At 37.5% G+C, this 14,383-nt stretch overlaps 1 protein-coding gene across 2 annotated transcripts in view; it reads left to right on the forward strand.

Moving 5' to 3' along the window:
- Positions 1–14,383, forward strand: part of TRIP11 (thyroid hormone receptor interactor 11) — a 69,520-nt gene that overhangs the window by 20,707 nt on the left and 34,430 nt on the right. For both annotated transcript variants that reach the window (XM_055333660.1, XM_055333661.1), the window contains exons 6-11: positions 177–342; positions 1,768–2,130; positions 5,042–5,082; positions 5,655–5,741; positions 9,567–9,779; positions 10,613–13,633. In XM_055333660.1, coding sequence (XP_055189635.1) covers positions 177–342; positions 1,768–2,130; positions 5,042–5,082; positions 5,655–5,741; positions 9,567–9,779; positions 10,613–13,633 — 3,891 coding nt within the window. The remainder of the gene's footprint in view (positions 1–176; positions 343–1,767; positions 2,131–5,041; positions 5,083–5,654; positions 5,742–9,566; positions 9,780–10,612; positions 13,634–14,383) is intronic.

A 14,383-nucleotide genomic window follows, 5' to 3' on the forward strand; every position in this document is an offset into this window, starting at 1 on the left:
AACCATTTTTCAGACCCAAGAAACTAGAGAGTTTTTCAGAATTGTCAGGATTTAGGTCCTGTGCTTAAATTCTTTCCAGCCTTAGCGTGTTCAGAGAATTATTTTTGCACAATGATGAAATAGCTTAGGTATATCATTGATTACAAATGTTGTTAACTTGGTTTTTATTTTTAAAGGAACTCAAACAGATTCGAAGTCAGGAAATCGATGACCATCAACATGAAATGTCAGTGTTGCAGAATGCACATCAACAGAAGTTGACAGATATAAGTCGTCGGCATCGAGAAGAATTACGTGACTATGAAGAACGAATTGAAGAACTGGAAAATCTGTTAGAACAAGGTGGTTTTATTAACTTAATGTATTAGATGACATAATTAAATGACAAGCCTAGTACTACTGTAAGACCAAGACACTGATGTAAAATTAGACTCTGTTTTAAATAATGGGTGGATGACTAGTTCTGTTCATCTGCTTGAAATTTGTAGTGGGATCATTGTTGCAAGATTATGCAGAAATGGAAAGGTCCTTTTGCCTTTGTGGCAAAAAGTTAACAATATACAGATTTCTTTGCATTGCTGGGTGATGATACTTTGGCAATAAATGATTAGAAATATTTTCACTTTCTTTCAGACTCATATACAGAGGTCTTTTAGTAGTTGATTCAAATAATATTTTTCCTCAAGTATTTATTTTAAAATGGGGGTGCCTGGATGGCTCAGTCTGTGGGGTGTGTAACTCTTGATCTTGAGGTTATGAGTTTGAGCCCCACATTGAGGGTAGAGATTACTTAAAAAAAAAAAATCTAACAAAAGCTTTATGTTGATAACTTTTTAAAAGACTCTTTTTATAACAAAACTGAAAAGGAAGTACAGAGATTTCCCATATACCCCTGCCCCACCCCACTATCATCACCATCATTCATCAGAATGGTACATTTTTTTACCAAAGATGAACCTACATTGACAGATGGTCACTCAGAGTGTGTAGTGTACTTTCGGGTTCATTCTTGGTGTTGTACATTCTCTGGATTTGGACAAACATAGGACACAGATTCATCATTAAACAGAATAGTTCCAGTGCTCTAAAAATCCTTAATGCTCTGCTCTACTCACCCCCTCCCTCCCAATCTTGTTATTGTCTCTATAGTTTTGCCTTTTCCAGAATGTCACATAGTTGGAATCATACAGTATAGATGATTTCAGATTGATTTCTTTCACTTAGTAATGTGCATTTGAGTTTCCTCCATGTTTTTTTTCATGGCTTGACACCTCAATTCTTTTTAATGCTGAATAGTATTCCATTTCTGAGAGATACCACAGTTTATCCATTCACCTGCTGAAGGACAATCTTTGCTACCAAGTTTTGGCAGTTAGGAGTAAAACTGCTATAAACATCATCGTTCAGGTTTCCATGTGGATAAGAGTTTTCAGTTCCTTTGAGTAAATACCAGGGAGTGCAATTGCTAATCATACGGCTAGGATGTGGTTTGTTAGAGACTGCTGAACTGTCTTCCAAAAGAAGCTCTACTATTTTGTACTCCTGCCAGCAGTGAATGAGAATTCTTGTTACTCCACATCCTCGCCAGCATTTGGTGGTGTCAGTGTTCTGAATTTTGGCCATTTTAATAGGAGTGTAATGATATCTCATTGTTGTTAATATTTTCAAGTTCTCAAGTCTGTTAAATCTCTTAGTTGTATATATAGCAAGCTATTTGTCTTTCAGTAGTTGACATTTCCTGTCCTTGGTTTTCTGTTTATGTTCTAGGTGGCTCAGGAATTGTAATACCTGATCACTCAAAAATCCATGAGATGCAAAAAACTATTCAGAATCTACAAACTGAAAAAGTAGCATCTATAAAAAAAATTGAAGAACTTGAGGATAAAATAAAAGACATACATAAAAAATTGTCTTCTGCAGAAAATGACAGAGATGTTTTGAGGAAGGAGAAAGAATGCCTAAATGTTGAAAACAGACAAATAACAGAACAATGTGAAAGCTTGAAACTGGAATGTAAATTGCGGCATGATGCTGAGAAGCAAGGTGATACTGTGACAGAAAAAGAAAGAATCCTTCCACAGAGTACATCAGTGGAAGAGGAAGTGCTCAAACTGCAGCAAGCACTGTCTGGTATAAAATGTTTGGACCTTATTTATGATTGGTGTGTTACTGCATACTAGTTTTTAGAGACAAACTGAGTACTTTACGGAGACAGAGTATTCATATATTTGTGTAGAATTTGAATAGAATTGTTTGGTTTAGGATTCAGTGCCCTAATTAATGGATCACAAATAGGAATTTTCTATTAAAAAGGCCTCATTGTTGGCTGGCTGTCTCTCAGCTCCCCTTCCTCATCCTTTAAGTACTTACATGGAATTCATTGATTAAGAGGCCTTGTAGATTTCTGAGAAATGTATATGTAGCTATTTATTGGGAGGAGGTATGGTTCTGTTAGTCTGCATAGAGCCAGATACTTTCTGCAACTCTAGGTTCCAGACCCTCCACTTAGGGAATGCAGCCTCCCTTTTTCAAAATTCTGTATTACCTTTTAAAATGATGTCCTGTATCTAAGCAGACATGAGACTGGTAAGAACTGTAGGTCTTTCACCATTTTCCATACTCAAAAGTGTTATTTACTTACCTGTGTTATGTGTTAGAAAAAGTAAGTTATTAAATGTAATAGGTCAAACATCAGTGTTCTTTCATGCCAGGAAAACTTAATGGGAGCTCTTAGCTGTGAAGATCTATTTTATTTTGCACTTTGTCTTCTCACAATATAAACTCTCACTTTATGAACTGCTGCTCTAAAGGTTTTTAGCCCTTGTGTTTTGTGTTCCCCTCCCACCTTTCACTGCCCCCAATCTGTATTCCTTGCTTAGTTGTTTAACATGAGCTCCTGATCTGGATGGCCAACTCTATAAACTCAGGTTCAAAGTCACCATGTCCTCCTCCTCCTCCTCCTCCTCTTCCTCTCCTCACCTTGGTGATTTACCAGTCTGCCAAAACAGAGAATTTGAAATCATCACCTAGCATGTCCTGTAGGTTCTATTTTCCTTAGCTTCTCTGGTTTAGTAATATTTTAGGATTATGCCCCAGAGGAACTCTAGAGTTTCTCAGAAGGGCCTCAGTCCTGGGAGCTGCCATGAAGGCAAAGAGAAGGCTGTTCACTGGTATTCTAGACTTTTTTCTCATTTGACTTCCAATTAACTCTGCTCTTTTCAAAATTAATGTTTCCATTTATTTAACATATTGGATGACTCATGGGTTTATTTGCTTTAAAAACAAACCTCTCTCACTAGTCCTTCTTCTTTTTCCCCTTTTCACTGCCACTGAGTAACTTCAGCCAATCATGTTTTCTTTTGCCTGGTTAACTATAGCTGTTTCTAGATGGAGCTAAATTGCATAGTGGTTAAAAACATAACTGAATCCAGCTCCATCACTAATTAGCTGACTTTGGGCAAGTTATTTTTTTTTTTCATTTTTTTTTTAAATTTTTATTTATTTACAATAGTCACAGAGAGACAGAGAGAGAGGGAGAGGCAGAGACACAGGCAGATGGAGAAGCAGGCTCCATGCACGGGAGCCCGACGTGGGATTCGATTCTGGGTCTCCAGGATCGCGCCCTGGGCCAAAGGCAGGCGCTAAACCGCTGCGCCACCCAGGGATCCCGGGCAAGTTAATTAACATCTCTATGCTTTAGTTTTTCCATCCCTGTGGTCAGGATACTACTACTATCTTCTTCATAGTTGGAGTAGTAGTAATGGGGATTTTGTGAGCTACTAGCTGCAGAGTTCTCTTTAGAACAGGGGCCATCTCATAGTAAGCATTATAAAAGTGTTAGCTGTTATTTATTCTCTGATCTCCGTGATTCCTTCAGTCCAGTTTTTTTTTTTTTCTCCTATCTGTAGCCAGATAGGTTTTTCAGAAACACCAAACAGGTTTAACTCCCCCAATTGTAGTACTTTGTGGCTCCCTGTGAACTTCTGGATAAAGACTAAACTTCAGTGGACATGTAATGTCTTTCATGGTCCGGTCCCTGGTTCCCTCTTCAGTTTCAATTCTCCCCATTCTCCTAACATGCTAATAAGCCTTAGCCGTACTGCACTTTCTTATATAGCTCTTTAAGCCAGTGAAGACTGTTAGCTCTGTCATCTTTGTGTTTGCTTTTCTGTCTGTGTTTCTCTCTGCTAACTCTTGAGTGTATTATGATTCATTGCAGGCATTGTATCTACTGGGAGGTGCCTATGCTGTGGCTCTCCTGGCCCTCCTTAGCAACCCCCCAACTCCCCCCCCACCCCCAACCGTCTGGAGTAGGTGTCTGCCCTTTTTGCTCTAGTGGCAGTTTGTGCTCCCTGAATCATACTGTACTATAGTCATGTGTTTACTTTCCCTCTGAATTGAAAGCTCCTTCAGAGCAAGCAAGGACTAAATGTTTTCATCTTGTTTAGCAACTAACTGATCTCAGTAAATGCTCAGTATCATCTCAACGAACATTGAATGAATTATTTCAGCTGAACTCAGCGTATTCTTTGTGTTCTTCTAGAACCACTTCTGTATGGGGATCTATCTGTAGTACCAGTTAGAATGGTCTTTTCACCTGTTGTCAAGTCTGAGTCACTTTAGAGAATTGAGAGATTGTTGTATCATTGTGGTATAAATACATTTTTTTGTTTTTAACCATTTCCCCCCAGTCTCAGTCCTTTTCCTGTGTCCTGCTACGCAAACTAATAAGCTAATTTTGAAACATTGTTATTAATGTTCTTATCAATGCAATAACTTATGACTCATCCAGAATATGATTATAATCTTTTTTCTACTGTTCCATAAGATTGCATTTTAATGGAGCTCCTAACTGGTATTTATATTATGGTTTCTTTGATACAGTCAAATAGAAATATAAAATACCAAAAATACATTTCACTATGAACCATTTGAGTGTGCCTATAAATACTTTATTTTAATTGAGTTTTATTCTTGAATTTAATATAGGAGGTAATTATTAAGTTAAAGAATTTTAATGTCAGATTCATTGTTTTTACAGATGCAGAAAATGAAATTATGAGACTGAGTAATTTATACCAGGTAAACTGATCTTAAGAGAAAAAGCTTCTGGCTTTGATTTATCAAGAAAAAGCATTTTGATTATTATAGTTGCTTATTTTGTGTTTTTTACAAATTCACACAAACTTATCCTAAGAACTTGCATCTTAGTAATTTTGTTTGCTGATTAATTAACTTATTGACATGATTTTAAAAGTTACATAATTGAAAAACACAGGTATATCGCTTTCAAGATTAATTTGACAGACATTATGTATGTAAACATAGAAAATAGATTTTCTACCACAGTGAGGAATGTATTTTGATTCCCTTATGGAATTCAGAGAGTTGCTTCTATTGCTAATGATTCCACGTTACTTTGTAAATGTATTTATATATTTTTTGAAATAAAATTTAAAAATTGTCAGAATGTTTATAAATGAATGACTGGCTTTTATTTATTATTATTATTTTTTTAATAACTGGCTTTAGATGGCTATAATTTTTATATAACACTAGTGAAAGACTCAGTACAAATGCGCAATTTTACAGCTTGCCTACTTTTTTGTAAACTTGATATTTATCTGAAAACATACTGTTTTAACATTTTGTAGGATAACAGTCTCACTGAAGATAATTTGAAACTTAAAATGCATGTCGAATTTTTAGAAAAACAGAAGTCCTTATTGAGTCAAGAAAAGGTGGGTGCAATAAAAATGGGGACAGAATTACAATGTTGTGTTTATTATAGGTCACAGCCAAGGGCCAGTTTATATCAAAATGGAATGTTTGGGTCTTGAGAGTCCTGAGGATGAGACTGGTATCATTGATGCTTGTCAGACCAGGTTGAAGTCTTTGAGCAAAGTTCAGAGTATGAGAGGCTGGCCATAGTTCACATTTACAGATAAGCCAGAAGACATACAGATACGAGCAGAAAAGATAGGTAAAGATTGTTTTGGTTTCCGCTGAAGTCCTGACAGCACAGGATACACAGGTGATTCTAGAGCCTGGAGTGGTTGTAGTGGCATCCTACAGAAACTATTAAGTGCTAGTGTGGACAGAACATATCTAGTGTGGACAGAATTTTTTTTTTAAAGATTTTATTTATTTATTCATAGAGACACACAGAGAGAGAGAGAGAGAGAGAGAGAGAGAGAGAGAGGCGAAGCAGGCTCCATGCAGGGAGCCCGATGGACTTGATCCTGGGTCTCCAGGATCATGCCATGGGCTGCAGGTGGCGCCAAACCCCTGCGCCCCGGGGCTGCCCTGGACAGAAATTTCTTAGTGATGAGGGATGAAGAGGGATACATTCTCAGTGGTAGAAATAGATTCTTTGTGTATATTGGTAACAAGGTTCAAATAAGGTTCTGTGGTACAGCATTGGGTATTGGAAGAAGTATTTTTATGTTTATACTACTCAGGGATAATTCCCTGGCTAAGACAGCTTAAATACAGGGTAATTGTAAGTTGGTATTAAGTTATAGGCCAGTGTTTTAACTCAGTTTAAAATCTTAATTTTTAAAAAAACAATACATATTCACTGACATACAAATTCAGTAATTCATATGGAGAGCCTTTAGATGGTACAAATGGAGTATCCTTGGCACTTCTTTTGCTTGGCTTCTTTTCAAAAGGCAGACTTTTTTTTTTTTAAGATTTTATTTATTTATTTGAAAGAGGAAGAGAGAGAGCACAAGCAGGGGGAGGGGCAGAGGGAGGAGAACAAACATCTGATATGGTACTTGAGCCCAGGACCCTGAGATCATGACCTGAGCTGAAGGCAAATGCTTTACCAACTGAGCCACCCAGGCACCCCTAAAGGCAGATGTTTTTTAACCAGTTCCTTGTGTGTCTGTCCTTCCTGCCTACACTTATGTATGTATGATTATATAAATAGTTTTTAAAATATGTAACTATTAGCATACCATACATACTATTTATATGTGTACCTTAACATATTTTCAGCATCCTTCCACATTATGGCATATAGGTAGTGTTTCTCAAAGGGATGCTAACACATGGAAAATTCTTAGTTTTGTCCACTGGCATATGTGTTGTAGGATCTTTGCCCCCACCCTTTCTACCAACTAAAAGCCAGTGTATCCTACTCTTTTTTTATACCTATATTACATATATTTTCTCTTTTCTCTGCTTTTTTCTGCTCCCTTTGCATTCTGCTTTTCATTCTGCTCTGATTCATTTATTTTTCTGTCCTAGGTATACTTCATCGTTTGCAGATCTTTGCACTTATCTGATAGGATCTGTAACCTTTCCAGGATATTTTTGGATTCTGCAGCCATTTCTTTTTTTTTAAATTATTATTTTTTTAATAATAAATTTATTTATTGGTGTTCAATTTACCAACATACAGAATAACATCCAGTGCTCATCCCGTCAAGTGCCCCCCTCAGTGCCCGTCACCCATTCACCACCACCCCCTGCCCTCCTCCCCTTCCAGCACCCCTAGTTCGTTTCCCAGAGTTAGGAGTCTTTATGTTCTGTCTCCCTTTCTGATATTTCCCACACATTTCTTCTGCATTCCCTTATATTCCCTTTCACTATTAATCATATTCCCCAAATGAATGAGAACATACAATGTTTGTCCTTCTCTGATTGACTTACTTCACTCAGCATAATACCCTCCAGTTCCATCCACATTGAAGCAAATGGTGGGTATTTGTCGTTTCTGATGGCTGAGTAATATTCCAATTTTTTTTAATAAATTAATTTTTATTGGTGTTCAATTTACCAACATACAGAATAACACCCAGTGCTCATCCTGTCAAGTGTCCCCCTCAGTGCCTGTCACCCATTCACCACCACCCCCTGCCCTCCTCCCCCTCCGCCACCCCTAGTTCGTTTCCCAGAGTTAGAAGTCTTTATGTTCTGTCTCCCTTTCTGATATTTCCCACACATTTCTTCTCCCTTCCCTTATATTCCCTTTCACTATTATTCATATTCCCCAAATGAATGAGAACATACACTGTCCTTCTCCGATTGACTTACTTCACTCAGCATAATACCCTCCAGTTCCATCCACGTTGAAGCAAATGGTGGGTATTTGTCGTTTCTAATGGCTGAGTAATATTCCATTGTATACATAAACCACATCTTCTTTATCCATTCATCTTTTGATGGACACCGAGGCTCCTTCCACAGTTTGGCTCTTGCGGACATTGTCTGCAGCCATTTCTAATAGCTGTTGCTCCTTTCTTTTGATGTTATGTAATCTTTCATAACTTCTTTAATTTTCTCTGATATGAGTCTGCTCATTGCTTAAGAATGCCAAACATACCTGCAGGGCTATATGTGTTAACATCTACGTTAAAAAAAACTATGATTCTCCTGAGTGAACATAAAACTATTTTTTTAATGTAAATTCAATTAGCCAAGAAACATAGTACATCATTAGTTTCAGATGTATTCAATAATTCATCCGTTGCATATAATACCCAGTGCTCATTGTATCACATGCCCTCCTTGATGCCCACCACCCATTTACCTCATCCCCCCACCCACCTCCCCTTTAGCATATAACTTTAGAAAGGCATAAGAGAATGCTGTTTTCATCACCTGTAGTTCAGAATAAACTTTTAAATTGGAATTAAAATGAGAATCGTGAAGCAGATGTTTCGTTTTCACTGGTCTCTTTGTAAGGTCTGTATAGTCTCTTTATTTGTAGAAATTTAAGATTCTTACTTGCTTTAAAGTAGATTCCATAGAAGTTTGATTTTTTTTCTTTCAGTGAAGTGAAAGAAAACTTTAAACTATTGTATCACAGGCCTCACAATCAGAACTTGAAACTATATGGGAGCTTAGAGAAACTGTCTCACTTCTGGAATTTGGTGGAAAAGTATTAAATACCAGTAGAACAGAACATAAAATGTAGTCTAAAAATAATATATAGGTAGATCTCTAGGAATGTTAGAGTTGAGAAAGGGGAACCTACTGTGTGCTCAGGTTAGATGACAAATGAAGGAAGGAGTCTAGTTTTTTGGGTCAGAGAAAAGTTTCATGTTCTGACAGGAATTAGTAATAAGGGAAATTCCTTTAATGAGGGAAAAGAAGCCTTTTATTTTCTAATTAGACAATGAATGAATGATGGTTTTTATAGATATTTAGTTTATGGCTACTGGTGACTGGATGTTAGGGAATGGAAGGGCAGAGGGCTGGAAGACTTGGGACATTTTGAAGAGTAGTGGAGGGCAGGGAGGGAAGAAGCAGACAGAAGGGAAGCAGTAGTGGGAGTGGAATCAGGAAGGCTTCCAGATGGGAAAGTTTTTGTATAAAGAAGCTGGAGCCGGACAAGGTATAAAAGCCATTCCATCTTGTCTGGTGTTACAGAAATGTTCTTGAAGCTGCACATGAATGAAGGCTGTGATTTGCTGAATTTTATATAGCATTGCTTAAGTAGTATTCAGTAATGTTTCTGATAATAGCATCTGAGAATAGACTCCTAAGTTTTGTTTTGGTGTCTCCTTCCAATTGACAGTATATGTTGTTTTTTCCCTTTTTTATCACTTAAGGAAGAGCTTCAACTATCACTTTTAAAGTTGAACAATGAATATGAAGTGATTAAAAGTACAGCTGTGAGAGACATGGATATGGATTCAACATTACGTGATTTAAGACTGACCTTGGAGGCAAAGGACCAGGAACTCAATCAGAGTCTCACTGAGAAGGAAATATTGGTTGCTGAGTTAGAGGAATTGGACAGACAAAACCAAGAAGCTACAAAGGTAACAGGATACCAGAGTGGCACGCTCTCTTCTCAGCACACTGAACACAGGAGTAACAAGTGAAAGGTGATGGGTGTGATTTAGTTCATAGTTTGCTGCATGGGTAATTTTATCATAGTGGTTGGCAGACTTTTTCTGTGAAGGGTTAGGTAGTAAATATTTTTGGTGTTGCAGGCCATGTGGTGGTCTCAGCTGTACTCAATTCCACTCTTGTGATAAGTAAACAATGAGTATGACTGTGTTCCAATAAGACTTGATCTACAAAAACAGGTGGCAGGCCTCATTTGGCTTATTGGCTGTATGACTCCTGCTCCAGTGTTAAAGAGTTGAAAATGAACAACATAGGTCATTTACCATCTCTGATTTTAAATTCTAATCTCTAAAATGAAATAGATTTGCTGTAAGATTGTTAATAAATAATTTTGTTGGGATTAAAATGTTGGGTTTTTTTTTTTTTTTTTTGCAGGGGTGCGTTTGGTTTGGTTTTTTAAAAATATTTATTTATCTTAGAATACTTGTGTGCAAGCAGGGTGAAGGGCAGAGGGAGAGAGAGTCTCAAGCAGACTCTGCACTGAGTGTGGAGCCTGATGCCAGGCTTGATCTCATGACCTTGAGATCACAACCTGAGCTGAATCTAGAGTGGGATGCTTAATCAACTGTGCCTTCCAGGCACTCCTGAATGTTGGGAATTCTTTTTAAAAGTTCTATTTTAAGAAAGGCTATAAATATCTGAGGATGGTTATTCTGTTATTTATGACATTTTACAAAATTTTCTCCAGGTACTAAAAGGAGAAAGTGTCTTAAAGTTACCATGCAAACTATTTTTCTTTCAGCACATGATTCTGATAAAAGATCAGCTATCAAAACAACAAAGTGAGGGAGAAACTATCATTAGTAAACTGAGAAAAGATCTAAATGATGAAAACAAGAGAGTCCATCAACTTGAAGATGATAAAATGAACATGACTAAAGAACTAAATGTGCAGAAAGAGAAGTTAGTTCAAAGTGAACTCGTCCTAAATGGCTTGCATTTAGCCAAGCAGAAGCTTGAGGAGAAAGTAGAAGATTTAGTGGATCAGCTAAATAAATCACAAAAAAGTAATTTAAACATGCAGAAAGAGAACTTTGGACTTAAGGAACATATTAAACAAAATGAGGAAGAGCTTTCGAGAGTCAGGGATGAGTTAACTCAGTCTCTAAGTCGAGACTCTGGCAGTGATTTTAAGGATGATTTACTTAAAGAAAGGGAAGCTGAAGTCAGAAACTTAAAACAAAATCTTTCAGAAATAGAACAGCTCAATGGCAGTTTAAACAAAGTTGCCTTTGATCTCAAAATGGAAAATGAAAAGTTGGTCTTAGCGTGTGAAGATATAAGACATCAGTTGGAAGAATCCATTGCTGGCAGCAATCAGATGTCTCTGGAAAGAAACACTATTGTGGAGGCTCTAAAAATGGAAAAAGGACAGTTAGAAGCAGAATTGAGTCGGGCTGACCAAAGGCTGTTGGAAGAAGCCAGTAAGTATGAGCAGACGATTCAAGAGCTATCAAAGGCACGTGATTTGAGGACCTCTGCTTTACAGCTGGAGCAGCAGCATTTAATGAAACTCAGTCAAGAGAAGGACTTCGAAATAGCAGAACTTAAAAAGAACATTGAACAGATGGATACTGATCATAAAGAAACTAAGGCAATTTTGTCATCTATTTTAGAAGAGCAGAAGCAATTGACGCAACTTATAAGTGAGAAGGAAATTTTTATTGAGAAACTTAAAGAAAGAAGTTCAGAGCTTCAGGAGGAATTAGAGAAATCTACTCAGGCCTCAAGAAAAATTGAAATTTTAAAGCAAACCATTGAGGAGAAAGACAGAAGTCTTGGGTCCATGAAAGAAGAAAACAATCATCTGGAAGAAGAACTGGAACGGCTCCGTGAACAGCAGAGTCGAGCCGTGCCTGTGGTGGAGCCTAAACCCCTGGATAGTGTTACAGAGCTAGAATCTGAGGTGTTGCAGCTAAATATAGTAAAGAGGAATCTTGAGGAGGAAATAAAACGTCATCAGAAGATTATCGAAGATCAAAACCAGAGTAAAACGCAGCTGCTTCAGTCTCTAGAGGAGCAGAAGAAGGAAATGGATGAATTTAAGTCCCAGCATGAGCAAATGAACGTCACACACACCCAACTCTTCTTAGAGAAAGATGAAGAGATTAAGAATTTGCAAAAAACAATTGAACAAATCAAAACCCAGTGGCATGAAGAAAGACAGGACGTTCAAATGGAGAATTCTGAGTTCTTTCAAGAAACAAAAGTGCAGAGCCTTAATCTAGAAAATGGCAGTGAAAAGCATGATTTATCGAAAGCCGAAACTGAGAGATTAGTAAAAGGAATAAAAGAACGAGAGCTGGAGATTAAACTTCTAAATGAAAAGAATATATCTTTAACAAAACAAATTGATCAGCTGTCCAAAGATGAGGTTGGTAAACTCACTCAGATCATCCAGCAGAAAGACTTAGAGATACAAGCTCTTCATGCTAGGATTTCTTCAGCTTCCTACACCCAGGATGTTGTCTACCTTCAGCAGCAGCTGCAGGCCTATGCTATGGAGAGAGAACAAGTATTAGCTGTTTTGAGTGAGAAGACCAGGGAAAATAGCCATCTGAAAACGGAATACCACAAAATGATGGATATCGTTGCTGCTAAAGAAGCAGCTCTCATTAAGCTGCAAGATGAAAATAAAAAATTGTCTGCTAGATCCGAAGGTGGTGGCCAGGATATGTTTAGAGAGACTGTCCAGAATTTATCACGTATCATTCGAGAAAAAGACATTGAGATAGATGCGTTAAGTCAGAAGTGCCAGACCTTACTGACAGTTTTACAAACATCCAGCACTGGGAATGAGGTTGGAGGCGTTAATAGCAATCAATTTGAGGAGCTTCTACAGGAACGTGACAAATTAAAACAACAAGTAAAGAAGATGGAAGAATGGAAACAGCAGGTGATGACCACAGTTCAGAATATGCAGCATGAGTCAGCCCAGCTTCAAGAAGAACTTCATCAGCTTCAGGCACAAGTTTTGGTTGACAGTGATAATAATTCTAAATTACAAGTGGATTATACTGGCCTGATCCAAAGTTATGAGCAGAATGAAACTAAACTCAAAAATTTTGGGCAGGAGCTAGCACAAGTTCAGCACAGCATAGGGCAGCTGTACAGTACCAAAGACCTTCTCTTAGGAAAACTTGATATTATTTCACCTCAACTCCCCTCCGGATCATCGCCTCCTTCCCAGTCAGCAGAGTCTCTTGGAATGGATAAGCGTGATACATCAAGTGAGTCTTCAAAACAGGAGCTAGAAGAGCTAAGAAAGTCACTGCAGGAAAAAGATGCAACGATTAAAACACTCCAGGAAAATAACCACAGATTGTCCGATTCAATTGCTGCCACCTCAGAGCTAGAAAGAAAAGAACATGAACAGACTGATTCAGAAATTAAGCAGCTAAAGGAGAAACAAGATGTTTTACAAAAGTCACTTAAGGAGAAAGACCTCTTAATCAAAGCCAAAAGTGATCAGTTACTTTCTTTAAATGAAAATTTCACCAACAAAGTGAATGAAAATGAACTCTTGAGGCAGGCAGTAACCAATCTGAAGGAGCGGGTATTAATTTTAGAAATGGACATTGGTAAACTAAAAGAAGAAAATGAAAAAATAGTTGAAACAACCAGGGAAAAGGAAACGGAGTATCAAGCATTACAGGAGACTAATATGAAGTTTTCCATGATGCTTCGAGAAAAAGAGTTTGAGTGCCATTCAATGAAGGAAAAATCTCTTGCATTTGAGCAGCTACTGAAAGAAAAAGAGCAGGTATGTTGGGGATGGAGTTTTACACAGGAAAATGGAGGTGGGGCAGATTGTCCAACGGCTTGGTTACTTTATTGATAATCGTCTTTGAAGGGGCATGTGAAGTTGTTCATCCAGAAATACTAATTTCAGGAGCTTACGATTTCATTCTAAACAAGTTTTCCTCAGAGGTCCTGGGGGTTTCTCCCCTAAATTACTAGATCTTTCCAAATATTTTTATTTTTTATTTTTCAAATATTTTTAGCAATAGGTTATTTACATAGAAAAAAAAGATTAACAGCAATTAATATTTTTCTTTTGAAATGACTTCCCTGTCTTTCCTTTACCAGTGACTTATACTTTTTTTTTTTAAGATTTTGTTTATTTATTCATGAGAGACACACACAGAGGCCGAGACACAGGCAGAGGGAGAGGCAGGCTCCATGCAGGGAGCCCGATGTGGGACTCGATCCTGGGACTCCAGGGTCACGTCCTGGGCTGAAGGCAGGTGCTAAACTGCTGAGCCACCCAGGCATCCCCAGTGACTTGTACTTTCTGAGGAGCAGTTGTGTGTGCCTAATGAGTGAACACACATACACATAACTGTCTCTCATACTCTTTTGAGTGATTTTGGGATCTGTGAACACTTCATTGTAAAGGGTAAATTTGAAGAGATTGTGTCTTGAATTCTTTTTATTTATTTATTTAATTGTAAAATTATTTATTTAAAAACCTTTTTTAAAAAGGATTTTATTTATTCATGAGAGATACAGA

The sequence above is a fragment of the Nyctereutes procyonoides genome, unplaced genomic scaffold, assembly GCF_905146905.1.
Source record: "Nyctereutes procyonoides isolate TBG_1078 unplaced genomic scaffold, NYPRO_anot_genome, whole genome shotgun sequence".
Lineage (NCBI taxonomy): Eukaryota > Metazoa > Chordata > Mammalia > Carnivora > Canidae > Nyctereutes > Nyctereutes procyonoides.